Below are 23,711 nucleotides of genomic sequence, written 5' to 3' on the forward strand. Positions count from 1 at the left end.
TGATCTCAAATTAATCAATATATTTCTTTAAAGGAAAATACACTAAATTGTTGAGAGTTTGCAGTGTACCAAGGTGGAGGAGTTTTCCAGGAGTACCAGATTTTTTTTTCATTATTTTACACTGAATTACAAAGATGAAGGACCTAAACACTGTCAGGATATAAGCTGCTGCTACTCTCATGCTGTCCTCTAATATCACACATGATGAAAAACATTTCTGTTTCCGTTACTCTCACCAAATAAAAGGAAGGACACATCCACACTTTGGAGCCAGTATGCTGCACAGAAAGGGTACGTGTTCCTCTCCATGCCGACCCTGGCAAGATGTGATAATGCACTCCCACTCGCCCTGGTGCTCACCAGCACTGACGGGTGACTGAGCCTATCAGAGAACGACGAGACTGCGAAAGTTTGCAATAGCAAAGCAGAGTCTTACCATTCAGTCTGTGGCAGCTCAAGTTTTTCGTTTCAGAGACTTCTATTGAATTACTTCCCTCTCCCCCTCAGCTAATTCAGATCTTTCATGTTTAAAACATGGCCTTGGCTAGACCTTTAAGGAACATATTGGCGATACCACAGTAACTTGAAAATCCCCCACTCTGTTTTTTAAAAGTTACAGGAACTATGAAAATGTCATATCCAAAACACATTTACAATCATAATCCATCCACATACCAAAATGAAAAAAGAAAAGACAGCCCTGGGCCTGTTAAGGGCAGTTACATTTGCCCTCAACAACAGATGCTTTTAACAGTCCAGGCAGAAAGAAATGCAGGGATTTAAATAAGCCAGTAGGTAAATAAATAAATAAATAATTCACCAATCTGATGCCAGCACCAGAACGGTAGGAGACCTTATTGCTTCCTTTATTCCCTTTCATTCTGGGTCTGTTGATATAGCGCAGGATCTGAACAATACACTAGCAAACTTCAAACAGGGAATGAGATTATATCCAACAAAGCTAGAAGGGGAAATTCGACACCCCTACAGTGCATTCATATGGAAACAAAATGAGTTATATTTATTTTATGGGACAGTTTGAATTTATTATAAGTTGCATATAATTTCCTGTCTCATTTCTTGAGCGCTCTTGGAATTTATTTCAGGATGTCTTACGTTATCACACACCCCCTTCCCTCCGCCCTGACACCCTCTCTGCTGAACTTGCTCTACAAGAAGTCCCTGAAATGCAGAAATCCCGGGGCAACCTCTAAAGTGTTGAAGCTTTGGAAGAAATTCCTTAAAGGTAGTGAAGACGAAAATGGAAACAATGTGAAAATTAATGCACTGTAGAATCTGTGAACATACCACTTATTTCACTACACAACTAGAAGAAGGACTGGTCCTATAAGTAGTGTCCAAGTAATTCACAGGTGGCAAAACTATTAAAATTTCTACATATGCTTGCCTGGAAGCAGATTAAATCTCACAAGTACACACACTGCTTTCCCTCCCCAAGTCACCTGTCTATATTGCCTTCCAATTGCACCCAACTTTAGCTACTTTTATAAGAAATTTGGAAAAGTAGGGTTCCAGCAGCAAAAAGTAAAAAAAAAAAAATGGTCCAATGAAATTCTAATTAGGGTACCTAAAGGGAGAAAAACAGAAAAAAGCTGGAAATGCACGTGGAGGTAATTAATCTCTGATATGGTAGCATCCCACTGTCAGTGAAGCAAAGAGAAGGTCCTGGCCTACCATAGTCTTCAATGTGCACGCTCAGATTCAGGCCATAACAAACCCACAACACGCAGCAAAGGTGTTCTGCTGAAAATAAGATAAATTGGCCATTCAGAGGTTTCAGAAGAAGATAGTAATGACCAATGCTTTTTGGAGGTATTTTAATTGCTCCTGTGCGTGACATCTAAATACCACATGTAAAAGCTCAAAATAAAAACAGTTATAAAATGAAAAGTCTTTAGTACAAAGTCTAAGCAGGTGGAATTCAATATAGCTCTATTGCAGTTAACGGAGGCAAATCAACTTATATAGAAGAGAAGCTTGTTCTCAAATCTCAGCTAATACTATGCTTATGAACCATTATATTTGTATTAAGAGTTAGTATTCTGAGAATGGTATTTACCACTTCCTAAGAGAAGGGCAAAAACCTTAAAGGCTGACGACTCTGTCCCGTTGTGGAAGAGTCTTCAACAGAGATAGGCAAGATGCTGCATACAATTATCTAGAAAGACAAATGAAACCTTTGAGAATGGCAACTTTAAAACCATGATACCAACCTTTATATCTTTCTAGTATCTACAATCCCCAATAGACAACCCTCTCTCTGTGTCTCTTTTGCATAAGGAAGAATTTTGGCTGATTAAAAACATAGGTCTGAACACATACAGTGAATGTTATTGTGCATGACAGCAAATCTCAGACCTGTGATGAAATGTTTTACATTCCCTGAGATACAAGGACACCTAAATGATTGGATTGCACTAAGCATTGACTATTATTGGTCTGTGTTCAACACTACACAGGGTTAAGGACATAGAGAACATTTTCCCTCACTCCGTGAAAAGTATCTCTCTTGCTTGCTTCCTCCATGTTGCCTGAACATACATTTAAGGGCTAGAGGATGTTATAAGACCTTGAACATCCAAAGCTGGTCAGACAGCTTAAGACAAACCATCGGCTGACATGAAAAGATGGAGATGTCAAAATCAAAAGTTAGCCATTCCTGTACATCAGTTAGGAACAAGTTGTGGTTCATACCAGAGTATGATATTTTGATGGAATTCAACATTTCCTGCCAGCTTTTGATGAGTGGCTGTCCACCACATGAGAAGACCTCTTTCGTAACTGTCCTTGGCTTGGGCTGGCAAAAGTGGTTTCTTCTTTTCCCGCTTCCCATCCTGGCACCATAGCATCTAGTGGCTGATGTGTTTTCACTGTTTTTTCACTACCTTCAGCTTTCTGATTGTTTCTACAAGGATGATATTATTCTGCTTTCCTTCCTCGTACAAGAGAACACATGCCTCCACAGCAACAGACTTTCCCATTTTTTCCCATGTAATTGTTGCCCATACAGCTCTGACTTTTCTTACAAACTGAAGAAAATAGCTACAAAAAGCAATAGAAATAACTGTGCTGTCTGCAGATTTGACAAGACAATACTATAACAGAAACCATGAGGTTATATTTGGATGGCTAACAACACAGTTATAAGGGATTCAGTTTTTGTTTGCTTCAGTGAAAATTAAGTCACAAAGAGATTGATAGCCCTCTTCTAAAGAATTATTTGTCTGGGCATGTGGACTACTCAGGCTTTACATTAACTCATGAACCTTCTGAGCATATGAGTTCGTCCAGCTGACAAACCCATGACTACAGGTGACCATATTCCAATTTTCAAACTCTCCACAGTGTTCAATTTCATAGTTTCTTTTATTATTCTTTGCCAGACCTATGAATCTAGCAAAAGTCATTAAAACAAAACATGTTTAACTTTATTGACGCTGGTGAAGCAGACCAATAGCTCAACAGCCTACATTAAGTACTGACTTCCATTCACGTAAGTCCAAAAGAAAAAACTTCCATCACACAACCTTGGTTCAGTTCATGCAAGCCTTTGTACTTGGTAGAAAAAGAGTAAATAAATGATACACTTCAAAAAAATATCTGAAGGAAGAGGTCAATGAAATAAGTCCAAACACAAAATTCTAGAGTAATGTAGAAAAAAAGTGGTAAGTATACATACTGAGTAGTTTCTAGACCTTCACGTAAGAAATTGTTTTGTTTTATAGACATGAGACATTCGGAGTACAGCAGCACTGGCCACAAACTACAATGGTGACAAATTTTGCACTCCTTCACATGAATAAATCTTAGCTTTGTATAGCTGAACTCTGTATTTCAGTGCATCCTTACCCATTCGATGTGATCAAATGCCAGTCCGTCCACATACATTACTACACATGAAAATATATGTGCACACTTTGGACCCTGGCCTGGAAAAATCCCCCTCTATGTGGCTACAATTGTAGAAACTGAAGAGTAGACATACAACAGTAGGTAGACCTATCTACACATGAAAGGAAAACCTGTCAAGCTTTGTACATTCAGATGTAAACAAGAAACATTATATTCATTCCACTGGCTAATTGTGCTTGTGGTCATCCAAGACAGACCAAGTTAGATAATAGGGGAATGTAATGCCAAAGAGCCTGGAAGGAATGGACTATTGTATTTGACTATTTTCCATGTACAAATTAGCACAGCAAAAAAAGAAATCCTGCAGAAAAACACATGTACTTTATTACAGTTCCTAGTGTTACTTCTCTGAGTACCACAACAGCAACAAAGAGCTAAAAAAAGCTGCTGAAAAGATGCAAACAACAAATGCAAATGTAGTTAAATGCCATTCTGACATGAAGTGATTTGACTTCAAGTTTGGATGAACACGTGGCTGGTTATGGTTTTGGCTACATTCCCTTTGAGTTAGACAACTGTGATTTGCTTGTGTTAGTCTTTTATTTTTAAACCAATAGAAAGGGAAATCTTCAGAACAGAATGCCTGCTTTCTTTTGTTTCTTTTAAAAGTGTTATGCTGATATTTCCTTAGCATGCAGAAGTTCACAGAGCAATGAACAAAATTCTCCAAATACCTGGGCTTAGTCTGGAAAGAGAGAAACTGTCTTTTCAAGTTACTTACAGTCTGACCTTACTTTTTCAAGACAGGTGTCTAGTGTTATGGCTCAGATTCACAGAAGTATCTATGAAAGTACCTAATTCCCATTTATAGCAGAGAAAGTGGATGCCTGAGTATGGAGCAAGTTCTGGGGCAGTTAATAAATAAACTACTGTCCCCCACAGACCTTAGCCAAGCACCATTCAACTAAAAATGAATATAATTTCTTCTGCAGAAGGTTAAGAACCCTAATGGACCCTACACCTCTGCAGGCAGTCTGCCCTGAAGTAGACTGTATCTGCTGGCTAACAAGGGGAACAGAAGACATTATTGCTGATACTGCCTGTGGGCTTGTCCGTCCCCTTAGCATCGGGTGTACACGGGCTGTGCAAGTGCCTGGGCTGTGCAACCTCCTTACTGAGGCCAGGATGACGAACAAAGGCTTTAGGTGCTACTTTGCTCTACAGTGTCTTACTGGAAATATAGGAACATGTGATAAATTATTGTAGGACTAATCCTGCAAGCATTTGTTACCTAGCCATCGTGATTACAACTGTGAACTTCTGCTGATGTTACTAGAGTGCAACGTGACTAGAGGCTGCTTGTGTTGCCCAGTGTGGGCAAGACAGGCGTTTTAGAGAGATACAAGGGGAAACACATAAATCCAAATGCCGATTGTCATAGTTTTCAAAATCATTCCACCTACTTGACTAAAAGCTAAAACCTATGAGGCTAATAGGCCTGATCCAATGCCTCTTTTTTTTCCTCAAAACCATCCATGAGCTTTCTATCATGCCCTATGTGAACTCATGCTGCAATAAACTACAGCAGTAAGATGTATACCAAGGTATCCCACAACTTATCTCGAGCTCTATCCAAGCTGTAAGTGAAATTCTTGCATGTTTACCTAATCTCCTGCTGAAAGCAAGTGAGAGATTTTCCTGAATATGGAAGGAGCAGAAGAATGGCCTGATTCAAAAAAGAAAGTTAAGCTTGCTTCACATCACTATTCTTAAGGCACAAAGAGATTTGGTGGGAGGTGGGGGGGAAATCTCTTGAGGCAGGGTAAGTCATGCAAATACAAACTAGTATAGTATGGAATATAATGCATAATAGTTGGCAGCAGAATACACTATTTATTTTCATGAATTAGGGACTGAGAACTTAATTCACAAGCAGCAGAGTGAAGTACAAATGTTATGAGTATGAGCTTAACATGGGGCCAAATCCTACAGTCCTTACACAGTCTTGTTGAGTCATATCTCCTCTTGATCTTCCCTAAATTATTACTGCAGGATTGGCTCATAAAATATTACCATCATCAGGTTATAAACTTCTCATTTTCATAAACCAAGGAGAATCTAGGCTTGTGCCGTTTTGTATGAATTCATTATTTTAAATGGAAAATAGATCTTTATACAAAATAAGATATTTAGGTCAGTCCAGATAGCATTCTTATTTCTTGTGATTAATTAGTATTTAGTGATTCTATGTCCAAAAAGGTTTTTTAAAAAATCATACAATAATTTTTAATAAGCATTTCAAATAGTGTTATCCCCCTGTTTATGTCCCCATGTGGCTACTAAAAATGTGTTAAGATTAGTTTACAATGATTACCATCGATTGTTTTATACAGATATTTAAGAAGATGCAAGCTGCTATGAAGCTTATCTATTTCTTTAAGATTCTTTACTATTTGAATGACTACCTTCAGTCAAATCTTCAGAAAAAGAGAACATATATGTATGCCAAGACGACTAGGTATCAAAAGTGTGTGCATATTAATATTCTTACTGCAGATTTTCTAATAGCAAACATACAGCACATACTTATAAAATTAAGTATGAGTCAAAGTGGAACAATTAATCTCAATCAAACAGCATAACCACAGAGCTCAGCTGTGGAGCATCCTATCAGGATAATCAGGGAAAGTATGCAAGAAAATCATATAGCAACGATCAGCTTTATAGCCCTGAAGTATACCAGATATCACATAACATATCTTCCAAAAGTTGGTATAAACTTGTCTCTGTCATGAGTTACAGCAGTAATGAGAGCTCATTTAAGCTGGCTGCAGGAAAAAGTTCAGTACATGCTGTACCTGGTGTCTCTGCATGTGCACAACTGAAAAATATTTTCTTCTTTTCTGTCTTAGGAAGGAAGAAAACCCCAGGAACATTACAGCTTGATATAGTCTGATTTAAAGAGGGGAGAAACAGCTCTTCCCTAAATCCCAAGCAGTTAAATCACCATCCAGAGATGGTCTGCTCTCCAAGTTTATAACAGTGATGCCAACATCAACTTCTTGGTTCTACCTGCAGCAACCCACAATATCGGGACTCCAAGCCTGCCCCACTTAGGAGAGGGTAAGATTTACAAACTCCCTTTAACTGCGACTTTAAAGATTAAAAACATACCCACCCGCATATACACACCCAGAGAGATACAGTAACAGCTACAAGCGGTACATATTTGCAGGAAAGAAATGGCATTTACCAGGAGGAGGGACGCCAGAAGCAGAGTGCCAGCAGTGGCCCAGCGGCAGCCCTCCATGGTCGTGTCCCCGCCGGACCTGCTGGGGTCGGACACCGCTCAGGCTGCGAAAGCGCTGGGCTGCCGGCTGTCACCTCCAGCGCTGGGGCGAACCTTCAGCCCTGCTTCTCCGCCTCCATCGGCCCTGCTCACAGTTCCCGACCCAGGCGTGGGTGGGTGGGTGGGTGGGTGGGTGGGTGGGTAGGTGGGTTGGGGTGAGCTGCGGGGGAGCGCTCCCGCAGCCGGCGAGCCGCCAGTCCCCCTCCCGCTACTCAGACACGCAGCGCAACGCAGCCACGGGGTCTGGGGAAAGTGTAACTGTGCGAGACAGAGGGGAAGAAAACAGAGAGAGAGAGAGGAGGAGGAGGAGGAGGACAAGGAGGAGGAGAGAGGCGGAATGGCACGGCTGAAGGGAGCGCGCTCTGCCTTCAGCGAGACGTCCCTCCAGGAGCTTTCTGCTCCACCACTTGCCATGAGCTGTTCACGCTCATCGCTAGGTCGGTAGCTCTCCTCCTGAGCGTGCATTGTTCCAGACAGGAGGGAAACTTAATCTGTGTCAATACATAATGCATGCCATAAAAGGCACCAATCGGAAAATGCTGAAATCCTCCAGGGAGAATGTATGTTTTACTAAAGCCTTGTATTCTCTACAGAAGAATGCTCTCTGGAAGCCTTTTACACCATTTGATCAGCAATAAGAGAGTCTGACTCTGCTCCCAAACTGTAAAGCAGGAATGTTTCTAACAGAACTGAGTGACAGTCTTTCAGTCACTACTTTTTTTCTTTTTGGGGGAAACTTAAAAACTACCCTATTCTCCATTAGAAGGGAAGTGAGATTATGGGAGGAAGAATTTTGCACAGAAAGGCAAAGATCCACACACCTCAGGAAAGATGGGAACTCTACCTTTTAAGTATTCATGTGACAGGCAGGAGTTTCAAATCACAGCTCTCATGCTGTTCAAAATTCATTCAGTTTGCATGCCTATGCCCCTACATTGCCTGAAGTCTCCAGAGTCTAATCTCCATCTCTCTCTCTCTCTTTTTTTTTTTTTTTTTGTCTGTCTGTTTGTTTTATTTTCTGAAACAGAAATTGCAAACTGGATCCAAGAACTTTTCTCAACGCAGTAGGCATTCTCCCACATGGGGCTGAGCTGGACGTCTCTTGCAGTCTCAACATTATGGCCCTGCAGGACATGCCACATCCAGATGGGGCTGTAGAAAGCCCTGTCTTCCCTTTACTCCTGACTGTGATACCTCAATAAGCTGAGACAATGAAGGAGAAAAGTAGAGGTACATGTGTGTTAGGTGTGGAGAACAGCGTGCTTCCAATGAACCTGAAAAGGGACAGAAGTCAGAAGCTAGCAGAGGAAAGGGAAGCTCTGCCAAGGGCACCAGGACTGGGAACAGAAAGGAAAAAAGAGCAAGTGTAGACCACAGAACATTTAAGTGAACTGCACATCAGTAAAAATTAAAAACAGCCTGGAGGAAAAGCTGGATGAGCAGATGGAGAGTGATACAGAGTTTGCAAGAGGAAAGGAACTGAGGGGGAAAAAAAAAGAGTTACAGATGTTAAAAAGTCAGATAGGAGGAAAGAAGAGGGTCTGGCTTGGCATAACAGGAACAGGAACATTAAACACTGAAGACATCTGAAGGCCAAAATAGAAAAGAGATAAACTAGACAGAGCTGGGCTTGGGAAATTAGGCTGAAAAGAGAATTTTGGAACAAGAAACAGAAGTAATTAGGAACAGTGGGGAAAACAGATTGCAGCTTGCACTGGCCGGCAGTAGCTTGGTTGGGGACCTTTGGACTTGATGGGCAAGGGAACAGGACCAGAAATACTAAAAAAGCTCAGTGGGAAGGGGCTACGATGGAAAACCAGCTAGGTGGACTGAACGTAGCAGGGGTGAGAAAAGACCTAAAATGGGTACTAAGATTCCTATACTACCAGTGAGTCCTTTATGTGTCCAAATTCCCTCACAAAGCAACTTCACAGACCACTTCCTGGAGGAAGGGGGGGGGATGGACCACTTTGCACCACCCTCCTACTCAGAAGTGGGGAAACCAACATAGGATGACACCATGGCAGAATTTATGATTTCTTATATTGGCCTTGAAAACTCAGGAAACTAAACATATAAATCTACTGAACGTCTGGTGTACCTTTTATAAATAACACCACCACCACCACTACACAAAGGCCCAAATAATTTGCTTCACCAGCAGTGTCAACACACACCTGAGAGTTGCACAAAAGGATTTTTCCACACTTCTCCGGGCCACTCCTGTTTTCTCCTGTACTCTTCCTTTGACCTGGGAAGGCTAACATCATAGAATCATAGAATCATAGGACAAGTACTTACAGATAGCCCCCGGAATTCCTGTGCATGAAATTTTCAACGCCGAATTTTTATGTTACACATCAAGGTTTGTAATATTGAATAGATTAAATGATGACTTCTTTTTTTTTTAAGAACCAAACAGCTGCAGTTATGATTACATGGCTTACAATGGATGAAACAACTGAGAAGGATATGTTAATAACTATATGTTTGTCTTTTTCTTTTTTTTTTTCTTTCTCTTAGCCCAACTTTAAACTGGACATGTTGCACTAACACTACATAAGCCCATTTCAGAATTCCTGATTTTGGACATTTCTTGTTCAACTTTGGAAAAGGAGGGTTTTTAAAAGGAAGTTTTGGAGAGTCTTCTCATCAGTGCAGAAGTCTCAATAGGCAACTAAATCATCTAATCTGGAATAACTGGATTATACTTGGATTCCATGTATCCTGCCATTGTACTGTTCATGGACCTCCCATTGCAACTGATGGGAATTTTGTATGGAGAATTATGGCAACAGAAGGAAGTTAGTCACAGAATAGAATCATAAACTCATTTAGGTTGGAAAAGACCTTTACGATCATAAAGTCCAACAGTAAGCCAAACACTGCCAAAACCACCACTAAACCATGTCCCTAAGCACCACCAGATTTTAAATACCTCCAGGGATGGTGACTCAACCACTTCCCTGGGCAACCTGTTCCAATGCTTGACAACCCTTTCAGTGAAGAAAGTTTTCCTAATATCCAATCTAAACCTCCTCTGGTGTAACTTGAGGCCATTTCCTCTCATCCTATCACTTGCTATTTGGGAGAAGAGACAGACCCTCCCCTCACTACAACCTCCTTTCAGGTAGTTGTAGAGAGTGATAAGGTCTCCCCTCACCCTCCTTTTCTTCAGACTAAACAATCCCAGTTCCCTGAGTTGTTTCTCATAGGCCCTTTTCTCTAGAACCTTCACCAGCTTCATTGCTCTTCTTTGGATGCGCTCCAGCACTTCAATGTCTTTCTTTTAGTGAGTTGAAGATCTTGTAGTAATGTTACCAAATTATGTGGCCTGCAATGTTCAGACATGTTGAAAAGGTGATTTGGCTATAAGGAACATTGTTTATTCAAGATACGTGTTTAATCAGTGGCAGAGCAGCAAGATGTTCATAATAGCATTATAAGTTATATGAAATTAACCAGACCTGATATTTTGTTGCACATTTAAAATTCAGACTGGATTCTAAAATGCAGCTTGAATTCTGTTTTCACAACAAACTCATGCAAACCCCATAATTTTTTCATAAAACCACATGAATATCATACTTTCAACAGTTTGGCTTTCAGTTTTCTGCACATATTTGAACCTAGAAATCAAAGCAAAATTCAAGGAATGGAAACTCACATGAATCAAGTCCAAAGGAAAGGTCTACTCAAATTCTTGCATACAGCTTTAATGAGGAGTCATGCCCAGTATCTGCCAATTTCTACAGAGCAGTGTTCCCTCTACCTAAAGGCTCATTTGAATTATTTCTAAATGAAAAAAAAAAAAAACCAAAACAAACAAACCCAAACTGAAAAAGAAGTGTAGATTTACTGAAAGTTACTTTTAAGGCATGAAGTGCCTGGAAGTGTTCTGGAGCTGAACATCTCCATATCCTGATGTTCAGGTCCAGGGTTTTGTTAAGCTGCATATATGCATTTTGTATGGGGTTCATTTATTTGTCTTGCTGAAAAATCATTCTAGATAAGTAACAGTAGTTTGGGGGTGCGCATACTTCTTTTTGGGTTGTGTATATACTCAAAAATAAAGCTTATGGTAAGAAGGAAAATATGACCTAAACAAGGTAACATTGCCTGGAAGGTGCAAAGCCTTAGTCCCTGCTCATCTCCAGACTCTCTCTGTTGTGCCCCCTAAATGAATACAAGAATTCAGAGCAATAAGGGACTTCTACCTGCAGAAAAGAAAAAGCTGAAACCTCAAGGGATGTGTTAGCCAATGTGGATGGTGCCTACTATGCCCAGCACTTTGTTTCACTGGTAAGACAGAGATTGTTCTCAGCAAAATCTTAATGCTACAGATGAAGTCTTGAGTCCTTTAAGATCATTTGCAAATTTGATACTGGAGATTGGTGAGTCCGGGATTGCATTCAGTATCACTTTCTGAGTATACGTAGGCAAATATGTCACCTCCAAACCCTGATATTAGAAACCTAAGTCCTTCACTGTCTTAGGGGAGAGTGAATGCACAAATGTATGCTAGTCCAGGTCCTGAAAATTACTTCTTCTGCTTTCAGAACTGGTCTTTAGTTCCAGTTCTCCTTCACCTCTGCCAGGTGTTCAAATTAAATCGGTTTGCATCTGTTTGTGTGAAGCAGAGCTTGTTATCGGCGCCGTACACCTATGGCAGATTTTATGAAATGGAGGTAGAAGCAAAGGAGGGTGTCTAAAGCAGTATTTTAAGCTCTACAGATTTAACAATACTTAATTTGAAAAACACACGTGCAGGCAGAAGAAAACTGTTAACATCAATATGCTTTACAGCAGGAAAGAGTGAACTCAACTTTGGAGCTGATCTCCCTGGGGAGAATATGTTACCATTTTCACTCAGAAGCCACCTGTCTCTTCCTGGCAGTTGGACCTCTTTTTTGCCATCAGGTCTGTAGCAACCAGGATTTTTTATTTCTTTTTACTTTTTCAGTTAACCGTTATTCTTAGATTCTTTTCTCTTATAAGCCTGGATTGATTTCTGGGAACCTGGAAGCTTGCACAAGTATGGAAAGTGAGAAGCAGGAGGGAGCCAGTTCTTTATAAGGAGCTTTAGATAGGATTTGCATTTACGTGTGTGTGCCTGTATGTGCCTTCAGTAGACATGAAACAAACTAGAATGAAAGCTATAAGGACTGCAATATTCTGGACTGCCCAGGTGAAGCTCACCCAGATGTAGGTGATGCATGATTACAAAAGCACTCTACTCGAAGGTTAAGGTGCTGATGCACATAAAACCTCTACCCAGACCTCCAACTTGAGATAAAATCCAATAGCAGGAACAATATAGCTCTGAGGCATATGAACATCCTCATTCACACCTAGCAGAGCTATAGGTAGACAGTTCAGCCCTCAGACTCATCCAGGCTTTGCCCTGTATGAGAGACAGGTTGCCACAAGCACTGGGGTGCAATGAGGTCACCTCAGAACCGGTGTGCTGTGACCTCTCTGTCTTCGGCACCCACATGAACCTCTACATCTAACATGAGGAGAAGTCTCAAGAAAGAGATGACAAGTAATACTGCTTAATCCATTTTGTTTAACTGGACAGAAACCAGACCAATGGGATGCTTTCACATGAAACATTTTGACCTTTCAACATCAAAGCTGAACATTTGCTTCCTCTGTGGGAATTGTGGGAGCAGATGGAGTGAATTTGTATGCGAGGACTGCTTCTTTCTAGAAATTTAACTGCACTTACCTGAGCGATGAGCTACAAAGACCTCCCCCTGCTTCCCATGTTAGACTGTCACCATTTACCTTATGAATTAAGATACCTGGTGCGCTTCAGTAACAGCCCTTAACCTATGTCAGCAGAAAAATTTAAATCAAAATCTCACAAAAATATCTAAAAGTTCATAGACTCTTGCAGTTTTTCACAACTGTTTAACACTGTGTTCGCATTTTTTCATTGGAAGGATGTGGTAATTTAGCGGATGAACTAGATGTCTTGAACTGACATGATTGAGATCTGAATTACAACAGCAAAATAGGGGAATTCTTCAATGCAGATGCAAAAATTGCTTCCTCCTCCTGTTTTGACAGAGAATCCCAGGTAAGATACAAGGACTTATCCACCATTTTTCCAAGATTGTTTCTTTCTCAGGCTTATTCCTTTCCCAGGGTGCCACTTAATACCATTAATATCTCTCCTCTACTTTTGGACATGCTCCTTGTGGGCAGACTAAAATGGATTCCTGTTTTTAGAGTCATCCCAGTGCCTGTATGTGAGCGGGATCACACACGACTCTGGGCCACTCACACTCTCCTTCTGGAAAGTGAGCCTCTACGTTCCGACTTTTTTCCCCTCACACAAGACTGTTTACCCTATTGTTGCTCTTCTGTGTGCTCCTTTTCAAGTCTACTTTCAGAAGTCTGCGCAATTTATTTATCTCCAGTCTTTCCATACCTCTTGTCTCCCAGCTAGCACTGTACCTCAGTTTGCTCTAACAGTTGTTTACCTGCCATACTCTCTGAAAAGCCCACAAAATACAGAAAATAATGTTCTTATGTTTTACAAACAGGGCGCTGTAGGTGCAGGGAGATTAACTGATTGCCCATGATTTTACATGAAGTGACTGACAGAGCACAGAATTGTACAAGATCTCTGAAGATGCAAACTGGCAGCCTCAGCTACATGGACCAATACGTTGGTTAGTTCCGTGAGAAATCACATTAAAGTAAATCTTACTTAACTATGGATGGCAATAAGAAATACACTGTGAACAGCATGTCAGTAGGTTGACATTAACTGCAGAGTGCTTCCATTACCTTACAGAACACGTGCAGATCTTGTAACAAACTTCAAGAAAGTAAGAGACCGGTTCTATGCTCACAACTCTTGCAAATCCATGAACAGTTTCGTGGTCATTACTGGGTTTTTAACTCACAGGCCCAACTTCAGATGTCAGGTCAATATGTGAGTTTCACTTTTCATAAAAGTTTCTGGGCTCACTGTTTGCAAAAAATAACCAGAAAACATGATCTTTAAAAACACAGATACCAACAGCAGATACAAACAGGTTTGCATGCAATTATTGGAAGTCTCATCATGCGAGCTGTCAAGCTTGTGATTTTAGAGGTATTACACAGCAACACTTGGGGTTGATGATATTGCTTTTGAATATTGCAGGAACAGAGTCTATACTTTTGTAAACCACCCCAGCTGGAAGTGAGTTGGAGCATTATGAGTTATAAATTACTCTAATGAAGAAACAAAACCAAAGCAAACAAAAAATCTGACACACTTTTTAACCTCTTTGGATCTCTAATTTTCAAGGCTTTTGTCCCGTCTTATTTTCCTTCTATGACGGTAGAGCATAGGTAATTCTTTATATGGCTTTTAGCTTTTTTAATGCAAATGGGATTTGATTCCAATTTCCTTTTCTTCTCACCAAAATTCAGATTCTACAGGCGGGTTTAGACCATTGTGAGCAAACCTAAAATTAAGCAGTTGAAACTGCCGAAGTATCAGGGAAAGAATATGCAAGTTTTAAGAATCTTACAAAGAAATGTGGAAGAAAAGAAGACTAGGGAGTACATTTTGGATCAGGGTTTGGAAAACCCCTAAGGTGGGGGAGGTGGGATTGGGGTTTGGCCAATTTGCGATACTCGGCTCTGTGTCTGGATTCAGTTTTCCAAAGTTTCCAGAAGATGAGTGGTGTGGAGGAAGGAGAGGAGTTGGATTCAAAGTTTTTGGGTTTTGGCCCATCTCTTGTGCTAGCAATTAATGAGAATGCCTGGACAGCACAAAGCATACTTTGAAATGTTGAGCCAGCAAGATATTTAAGCAGTGGAGAAACACTTCTTTCTTAGTGAGAGTTTTGAATATCAAAACACTAGTGAAGATGCCACGTGGCTGGAACACCCACTCAGTCACAATGGGGTTCTCCATGCAAAAGACACAGAGTACTTACCCCCACGTTTGCCAAGTTAACAAAGATTAACAATGCAGACAAACAGCAAGGATTATAGCACAGAAACACTTAACGATCTATTTAAAACATGGGATTGATATTGCTCTTATGACAATCACAGAGATGGAGAAGAATTGAGGGTCAGAGTTGAGGAAAAAAATCTTTGATTTAGAGCACAAATCACATTTAGAAATATAGAAAGATAAAGAATATGTCATAAAACATGAGGGTAAGTGGTAGGATTTTGAAACAGCACAGCACTCAAATGGCTGCAACACACGCACAGAAGTGGAAAAAGGTATTCAGTAAAATATTTGAAACATATGGGTTTTGTTTATGTTTCTTGCAAATATTTGAGAAAAGTGAACAACTCCTACCTGTATACAATCGTGACCATGAATGCACTATTATGTTGTAACAAAAATGTATTTATAAGCAACCAGTAAAATACTGGAAGAAATTATAATGTTAATAACTAGGAGGCTATCGTGTTCCGTATTAAATTTCTCAGCACTGCAGCTCACTATGCAAAGAGCAGCAGTTTCTACTTGATGGATTAAACAGTTTCAAAATGGTAGAAATATAGGAAGCAGTGAAACAAGACAGATAGTATTCTCCTTTCGAGCTAAGCAGAAAATATTCTCACTGTCAGAGAAACAGGTGAAAAAATGAAATCATTTTTATTTCCTGTGTTTACATCTGGTGGGATCTACTGACCTTCTAGTTTGAATTCATGAAGGTTGGCAAATCAAAATTCAAATCCATATGTGAACTGAATCTTCACAGAAAAGGTTCTTTTTAAAAACATTTGAAGAACGATTGTGCCTGGTAAATATATGAGTAGCTTGCACTGAGCCAGGCATGTGGTTAGATGATATAATCTTAAGGAGCCTAATCCTTCTGTCATTCATGGGAGAAATCAGGAATAATGTGAATAAAGTGAATTAAGTAGGGTCTTTTACAAAATAAACAGGGGAAAATTGAAGCAAAAATCTTAATTTGTGTGACATTTAGTCTGCTTTATAATTTATTTTATCTTGTAATTCAATATAATTTATTTTATCTTGTAATTCAATGTGTGCTCATTTAATCTGAATTTCAAAAATAAAACTTTTCACGTGGCAATCAAAGATAGAGATGATCATGGCACTAAGTTCCTCAACGAGGAACTGAAGAAAAAGATCTTGACTAAAAGCATTAAGCCTTCCCCTCAAATAAGAGTAATGTTATTCTCCAATCAAATCAATTTGCAGTAGGTACAAATTTCTGAGCAATGGAAGATAGGGAGAATTCACAAATAAACCTCACCAGCTTTAATCAGAAAAAACTAAGACTGTCAGTCATACAAGAACTTAATATCTGCCCCTAAACTCCATACACAGTCTGTTTTGATCAAACTGGTTAACATATATTATCAAGACGTATTAAAGGCACGTTGAGAGGAGAGCAGATAAAGTTGCACGGCTAAGCACACAGGTCTTGGCTGGCTGGAGTTACTCAGAGTCAGAAGCCAAAGGATTTGGTTCTGTTGCACTTCTGATTTCCAGTAACTGTCAGCAAATAAGGGAACAATTGTTCTTTAACTGAATTTCAGGACTAGATTATTTAGAACCATCATTTATTCTCGTACTCAATGGTTCAAAGTCTGCTGTGCTAACATTTTTTCTTGGGAAAAGCACATCAGACTGAGTCCTGCATCCTACTATAATTTGGAGGTTTGACCTCAAAGGCCATTTACCAGATGAATTCTCATAAGAATCTACTATTGTCAGGTATCTTGTTGTATCATGCATGTCTTAATCCCAAAGCACAAAATAATTGTAAGACATGTAAAAGAATGAAAGGGCTTCCTTTATCTGCTCAAGAGAAGCTTATAGTCCCATTATCTTTGTATGTCACAGATTCTCTGAGAGCTTATTACAGTGTCTTTTACCTACTTCATATGACACTCTATGACAGACTGGCCTTTATTTTTGCACAATCTAGCATCTTGCCTGAAGTCATAGCTATAACAAAAATATTTTCATATATCTTTAAAAACAATCGTTTTGGAACTATCATTATAATTTTTCTGTCACCAGGTGCCATTTGCTTTATTTAAGCAGTTTATGCACTGAAACGGATATTGTATTTCATGCACACTGGTTTCCAAAATCTACTTCTTCATGATGCACTGCATAATCTGTTCTACATTTAACTTATAAAGACTTTTATGGAGCTATCTTAATGCAGTTTTTGGCTTTATCTTCTTTCTTTTATTTGAGTCCTGATTTATAAAATTTGCTTTTATGTATCTTTGACATAAACAATTGTTCTGACTGCTTAAGTTTGTAATTTTATTTGTCTGTACATCAGTATTGGAGTTGATAAGAAATATTCTTGTGCTGAAGCATGTCTTTGTTCAGTGAAAGAGTATAACAGGACTACTGGCTAACAGTCACTCTTCTGCAAAAAGCTTTGATGTAGTAAGAAAGAATTGTATCTAAATCATGAGAGACTGTGGAGCAGATTACCTAGGCAATCCTAATTGCTTGCTGTGGTTTTACAGCACTATTTATATGTAAAGATTTACATTTCCCCACTATGTTACTTCTGCCTTCTCTGTGCTCCCCTCCTGGCTTTGACCATACGTGTATGGACTTGTTCTTCTGTCAAAGTTCAAAATAAAAGATAAAGCAGAACAGACGTGTTTGTATTGCAGGTCTGCATCATGTCTTTTCTGTGAATTTTGAGGAGGGGTTGGTTTCTTTTTTTGGTAATTCTTTAACATTTGTGAGCACAGACTTTCATAACACAGGGGGAGAAAGAGTAAATGACATGTCGCTGTCTCATAAAATACCGTCAGCTTGTCAGTAACTTCCTGTGCTTACATCATCGGTTGAAAAGATAATGCAGGTGAGCTGGAAGAAGCTAGAGATGAAATAACAGCTTTCATGCTAACACAGCAATATAACACTATACGCCTGACAGAGTATACTATAATATATATTTCCTTATCAGTATGAAGTACATCAAAGGCTCAACTTTCTAAAACCTATACAACATTCAGAAAGATATAAGCTAACTAAAAACCTCTATCTGGCGGAGAGACAAAAACTGCTTAGAAATGCTGTGCAACAGCAATGGGTAAGGTTAAAGAATCTTAGTTTTGGAGTATCACTTTGCAGCAGAGGCTGTAACACCAGGAGTTTTATGTGTCTTTAATACATCTCCTACAGTGCCATATATAATCATTACGCTTTACATTTCTAAGGCCTTTACTCCAATAGAGCTTTGTTTCCTTTAGCTAACAGACAGTCTTTTCTTGGAGTCTTTAAAATGCAGGCTGAGGAGCGAGCTGTATGCCATTAATCCCACCATCCCACTAATATCGGTTAGGAGTAGCCCTTCCAAAGAAACTTCCACCTCAATGAAAAAGATGCCACATACAAATGAGGCTCACCTGGTGAATATAGTGCACATTTGAGGATCACTGGGCCAAGTCTCTGACAAACTACAAAATTAGCCAGTTTCTTCAGCGTGAGTCACATCAAAGTGAGGTTTTGCAATTTATAGGTATGCCTATTCATTGGCATAGCTACCACGATGTGATTTATTGTTTATTTCTTACACTTAGATTTGAGAATATGAGATACAGGCAAGTGAGGTGAATGGTATGCTTAAAATCATGTGAATATTCTCTAGAAGTGTCAAGATCCTGGTCAATGACCACCAAACCACTCTCTGCCTAATTGCTTTAGTGGTAAATAACGAAAATCCTTTTAACCATATGCCAAGATGTCATGTGGTTTGTGTTTGAAGTAATGCTGCTCAAGGCTACTTTAATTAAACAGCAGCTTTGATTATCTATTATCTGATACCTAGGAAGGTAAAATCCACCACTCCACCCTCTGCAGTGATTGGTTGGGGTGGGATAAAATAAAACAAATTAATTTTAAATGTGTGTAACATCAAGATACAACTTTTCCTCTTGAAAGGGTACCCAGAGCTCCCTTTAGGAAGCTGGTGAACCCATCCAAGGACAGCATTTGCTAAAGCACTAGTTAAGTTACTGGTTCAAATTTTCTCAGCCTTGGCTTTATTTTCCTCTCCTGAAGCAGGAGTATAGCAGTAGCTCCACCACTTAAGCTGTGGGAGAGACAGAGCTGAGTTAAGGCTCCCCTCTGCATTTTAATGTTTTAAAAAGAGTTAAAAAGGAAAAAGAAGTACATTTTACTGCATAATAAAAAACAGTGGCTCACTTTGGCCTGACGAATAGCCCAGTGATTCCAGTAAGAATGGAGAGGGTGTTGGTTGGGGCAGAGACAAACTCTGCAGCTGAGATTCAGTACTTGAGGAAAAAGGCATCCTTTTCCACCTATATTTTTCTTCCGCTCATTGTATGTTTTCTTTTATTCTTCTGGGAAACACTGAATCTGAATGTTTCATTACGGCATCACCATGTAACATGTAGACTGTACTGCCACTGTTCTGCAAAACACTCGGCTGGACCTGCACAGACAGAGAGCTTGCCATTTCCCCAGTTTATATGCTCCTGCACTGCACATGAAAAAATCTTACACATTGTTCAAGGGTATTGCCAGAAGGGAAAGCACTTAAAGCGAAGCTTTATTAGGGAGAAATAATTATGATTTTAATTAAACAGCATGTATTTGTATTCCAAATAATATTTTGCACAGCATTTTAATACTTTCATTTCCCATCTCTTAAAATTTCTTCCTGTTTCCATTACAATTGAGCATTTTCCAAACAGTGGTTCTCACTGAATCTGCGGTGCAGTAACACAGATGGTTGATTGCATTTCAGGCATAATCAACTGAAAACAGCAGTTCAAGTAATGTTGACTGGCCTGTTCTTGATCTCACTAGTCTCATGAAGATGACACAGGAGTTTGAGCAGTATAGAGAGGATTCAGTTGTATCTTCTTGGCAACCATAAAACAATGCATCTTGGAATAAATAGTGCCAGATTTTCCAGCATTAAACATACTGGCTTCTACATCACAAGATTTTAAAAGTACTTTGTGTGACTGAAAACTTTTCATGATTTTTTTGAAAGCACATGAATACATGCTTCCTCGATGTGTGTGTGTGTCATCACTTACTTGCAGTGATTTATTCTGCTTCCTTCCTGTCTATCACAACTGGAGCAATTAATACAGTTTCAGGAAACATAATAAACTGTGTTCTCCAAAAAGGTCCTGAGCCAAGGGTATCAGGCACTCACGTAACTAATGTTGGTGCCTGACCCAGACGATTTGCAAAGGTATAGGCATTGACATTGAAGTGTTTCTGTGGAAAGAGGATTTTTTAAGAGGTGGTGGCCTGTGTTTGCATAGTTCATTCTTCACATTGACCTGACTTCTCTGCCTAAAAGCCTGTATATGAGATACTGAACTCTTCTGAAAACCCACTGAACAGGATAGGATCGGGATTATATACTTGCTGTACCCCTGCTAAGTATTTCCAGTTACGAGCTTCTTTGGAAAGAATGCCTCATCTTCAAAACACAGCCCCAGAGATTAATGAAAAAGTAGCTGCTTTCATACAGGATAAACTAGGCATTTGCATGACAACAGATTTACAACCACAACAACTAGTAGTCTGCAAACCAAATCATCGGTATTTTTAGTGCCATCGAGTCTACATATTAAGTTCTGTGGGCAGAACTGTTTAAACACAGCCAGTATATTTAATGGCATGCTTGTAAGAAACAACATTCCTCATTGACAGTGAGGGGCCCAGAGCATGGGGTAGAGTTGTAGCAAGGAGTCATCGTGGCAATTGCTTTCATACTTTTTACAGTATTTGTTCTATTTTTTGGCTAGGAAATGCTGTTGGAACCCACATGTAATGTTAATCTATGTTCTCTCATACTGTACTGTGTACACTTTTAGGCACCAGTTTATAAGGAGTAGCTTATCTGGGTAAATTTTGTATGATGAAGTCACTGTGCATTGTCTTACACCCCCTTGTTCCTCAAATGGTCCCAAAACGGGCCACTAGACACCAGCTAGAGATGAATACTGCACCTCTGCATGGAGGTGTACACATGAAGTGTGTGCTAGAGGAAAGAGAAAGAGTCCGGCGATGCTGATGGACTGGGTCAGTACTCATATTAGCAGCTGACCGACCGCTGCAGAGAGGCCAGCGGTGCGGCAGCCCCCTCTAGGGTATGCCGAAAAGATCAGGCAGAGAATAGTTGCAAGACGGCAAACAACTTGGGAGAGGATGGCAGGGAGAAAAACTAAAGGACCAGCCAAGAATGAATGCCCAAAGTCCTACCAGACAGAAAGAAAGACTCACCCCTGTGAAGAGGTGCACCTCCAGGCACATTGGTGGTCAAGCTCCACCACCACCCTGAAACATCCCCTTGGTACCCCAGGAAGCACCAGGGTTGTTACCTCCAGATTAGAGAGCAGAAAGACAACAGGGAGCCGATGAAAGTATCCCTGCCATCAAGAATGTGAAAATAGCTGTATTGATTTATTTTTACCCAACTGGATTAGTCTCAGTTGTTTGAAACGAGTAGCAAGCTGCTGTACTAGCCCAGGCGGCTTTCTCTGTAAGGTTAGCACATTTGTTTTCCCAGGTGAAAAAAGCAAAAGTGCTCAAGTTACAAAGTGGACAGTAGAACTGTTGTAATGGGCTCCTTAATGAGCCCTTTCCCCCCATCCTTGTCCTTTCCAAAAGAATTCAAGAATCCAGAGGAGGTGGTGAAGTACCCTGGAAATGACATCTGTCCCCTTCTCTGAAAGAGTAGCAAAAAGAACAGCTGGGAGCATATAATTTTCAATGGCAATTTTCAGCGCTCAGAGTAGCCTGTATTTCACATAGCTGCTGCTTTCTAAGCAGCTCTGAGCAACAGAAATGTCACATGGTCCTCTGGTATTTATTAACATGCCTGTCATTGCATTGTTAGGTCAGTGGCTGTGTTTCTAATTGAAAGATCGCTTTTCTGAATGACAATGAGAAATGGTACTTTGTGCCACCTTTCAATATAGGCTATTCACTTTTCTTCGCAAATCTTATCAGTATCCGGGGAAAAACTAACTGGGTCAGATTCTCAGTGTAGCCCTACTGATTACATGTCTTCACCTGGATGCTACTTGAATTCAGCTTGCTTTTTAAAACTGAATAAGCAAGGTGCTCACATGAAGTCTTATCAGCACAAGTGAAGGAACTTACTTAGGTGACCTTTCAAGTTATTAAAAGTCTGTATAGGAGAGATATTAAAACTCTCATTCTTCAGCAACATAATGCTATTTAATGCTGTAATGTGCAATGGGCCAGATTTTGCTTTCAGATGAGCCTTAATGAGGTCAATAGACATAGGGACCCTACACACAGATTTTGTCCTTGTCAACCAAAGGGGTTTTCCTGCTTAAACGCCCTCCTTTGTGGAAGACATAAGAGTTCGAAAATACTTGTAGAAGCAGGAAAAACTTTTCTCACAGACATTGTGTCAACTCTGATGACTTACATACTGCAATTCACTTGAGAGCTGAAGCACCGTATATCAAAAGCTCTCTGGAGCAGAGCACATTTTGTTCTCTGACAGCAATGTGAAGCACACAGACTGGGAGTTTACGGACTGTAGGCATTAACTGCAATCAATAATTATACTGATATAGTTTTGTTTGGAAATTCAACTAAAAAGTCTTTTGCTTTTTCTTAAGCTTTTTCTTTGCCTTGCTCAGAAGAACAAAACCAAAAAGCAAACCAAAGATAAATGTAAACAGAGAAAATGCAGTACAACCCTATCAGCTCGAGGAAAAAAGCCCTTCACAGCTAATTATGAAATAAAACCAATCCACAGGAATATTGTTATGATATAATGGTTTCCTGCTGCTTGATTAGTGTTGCAGTAGGACAGAAATGTTTGTGTGCACAGTAGAAGATGGTGATGGTGATCAATTAATATAACACTGTTTTTCTTTTATCATACAACAGAAGCAGGTAAGCCATTCTTGTCACGTGTTGTTAGTGTTGATACTGTAGAGAGAGTAATTTTTACTATGAATGGTTTCTAATGGCCTTCAGGACCATGCAGTACACGTGTGGGTGACAGGCAGGTAGGCAGAAGAAACGATGAGTACTGAGAGGAAGCTCACGCCTGGGTGCACGCAGATGGCACCCACAAGGGACAAGGGGAGGACTGCTAAAACCATGGCTTTGGCCGGGCCCCTCTGTTACCACCACGTTTGCCCCATTTTTCAGCCACAGGGGTCAGATGCCTTGCCTAGATCTGCAAAATCCCATAGGCAATGCCATCTAGAATCTCTTTTTGTGTGAGTACAATGCGTGTTTCAATGCATGAGTTATAAGCACATTTTAGTGTTTATCCTGATAGTTCCTGAGATGAAATAAAATTTGAACGGTAAGCATCAACTCGGTTGCTTTACTGTCTGGAGAGCAAAGACATTTTGCATCTTGGATTTTATAATACCTACTTTAATATTTTATTTATAATATCATTTTTATAATTTGAACAAATTAAAATTTAATGTGGTACTAAATGATCAATCATGCAACAGAACTATG

At 39.9% G+C, this 23,711-nt stretch overlaps 1 protein-coding gene across 1 annotated transcript in view; it reads right to left on the minus strand.

Moving 5' to 3' along the window:
* ADAMTSL1 (ADAMTS like 1) overlaps nucleotides 1-7,183 on the minus strand; it is a gene marked incomplete at its 5' end in the record, with an annotated part of 206,713 nt that extends 199,530 nt beyond the window's left edge. Inside the window, one exon of the mRNA XM_082497983.1 lies at nucleotides 7,127-7,183. Coding sequence (XP_082354109.1) covers nucleotides 7,127-7,183 — 57 coding nt within the window. The remainder of the gene's footprint in view (nucleotides 1-7,126) is intronic.
* Between the last annotated feature and the right edge of the window lie 16,528 nt (nucleotides 7,184-23,711).

Source organism: Vanellus vanellus, assembly GCF_965231255.1.
Source record: "Vanellus vanellus genome assembly, chromosome: Z".
NCBI lineage: Eukaryota > Metazoa > Chordata > Aves > Charadriiformes > Charadriidae > Vanellus > Vanellus vanellus.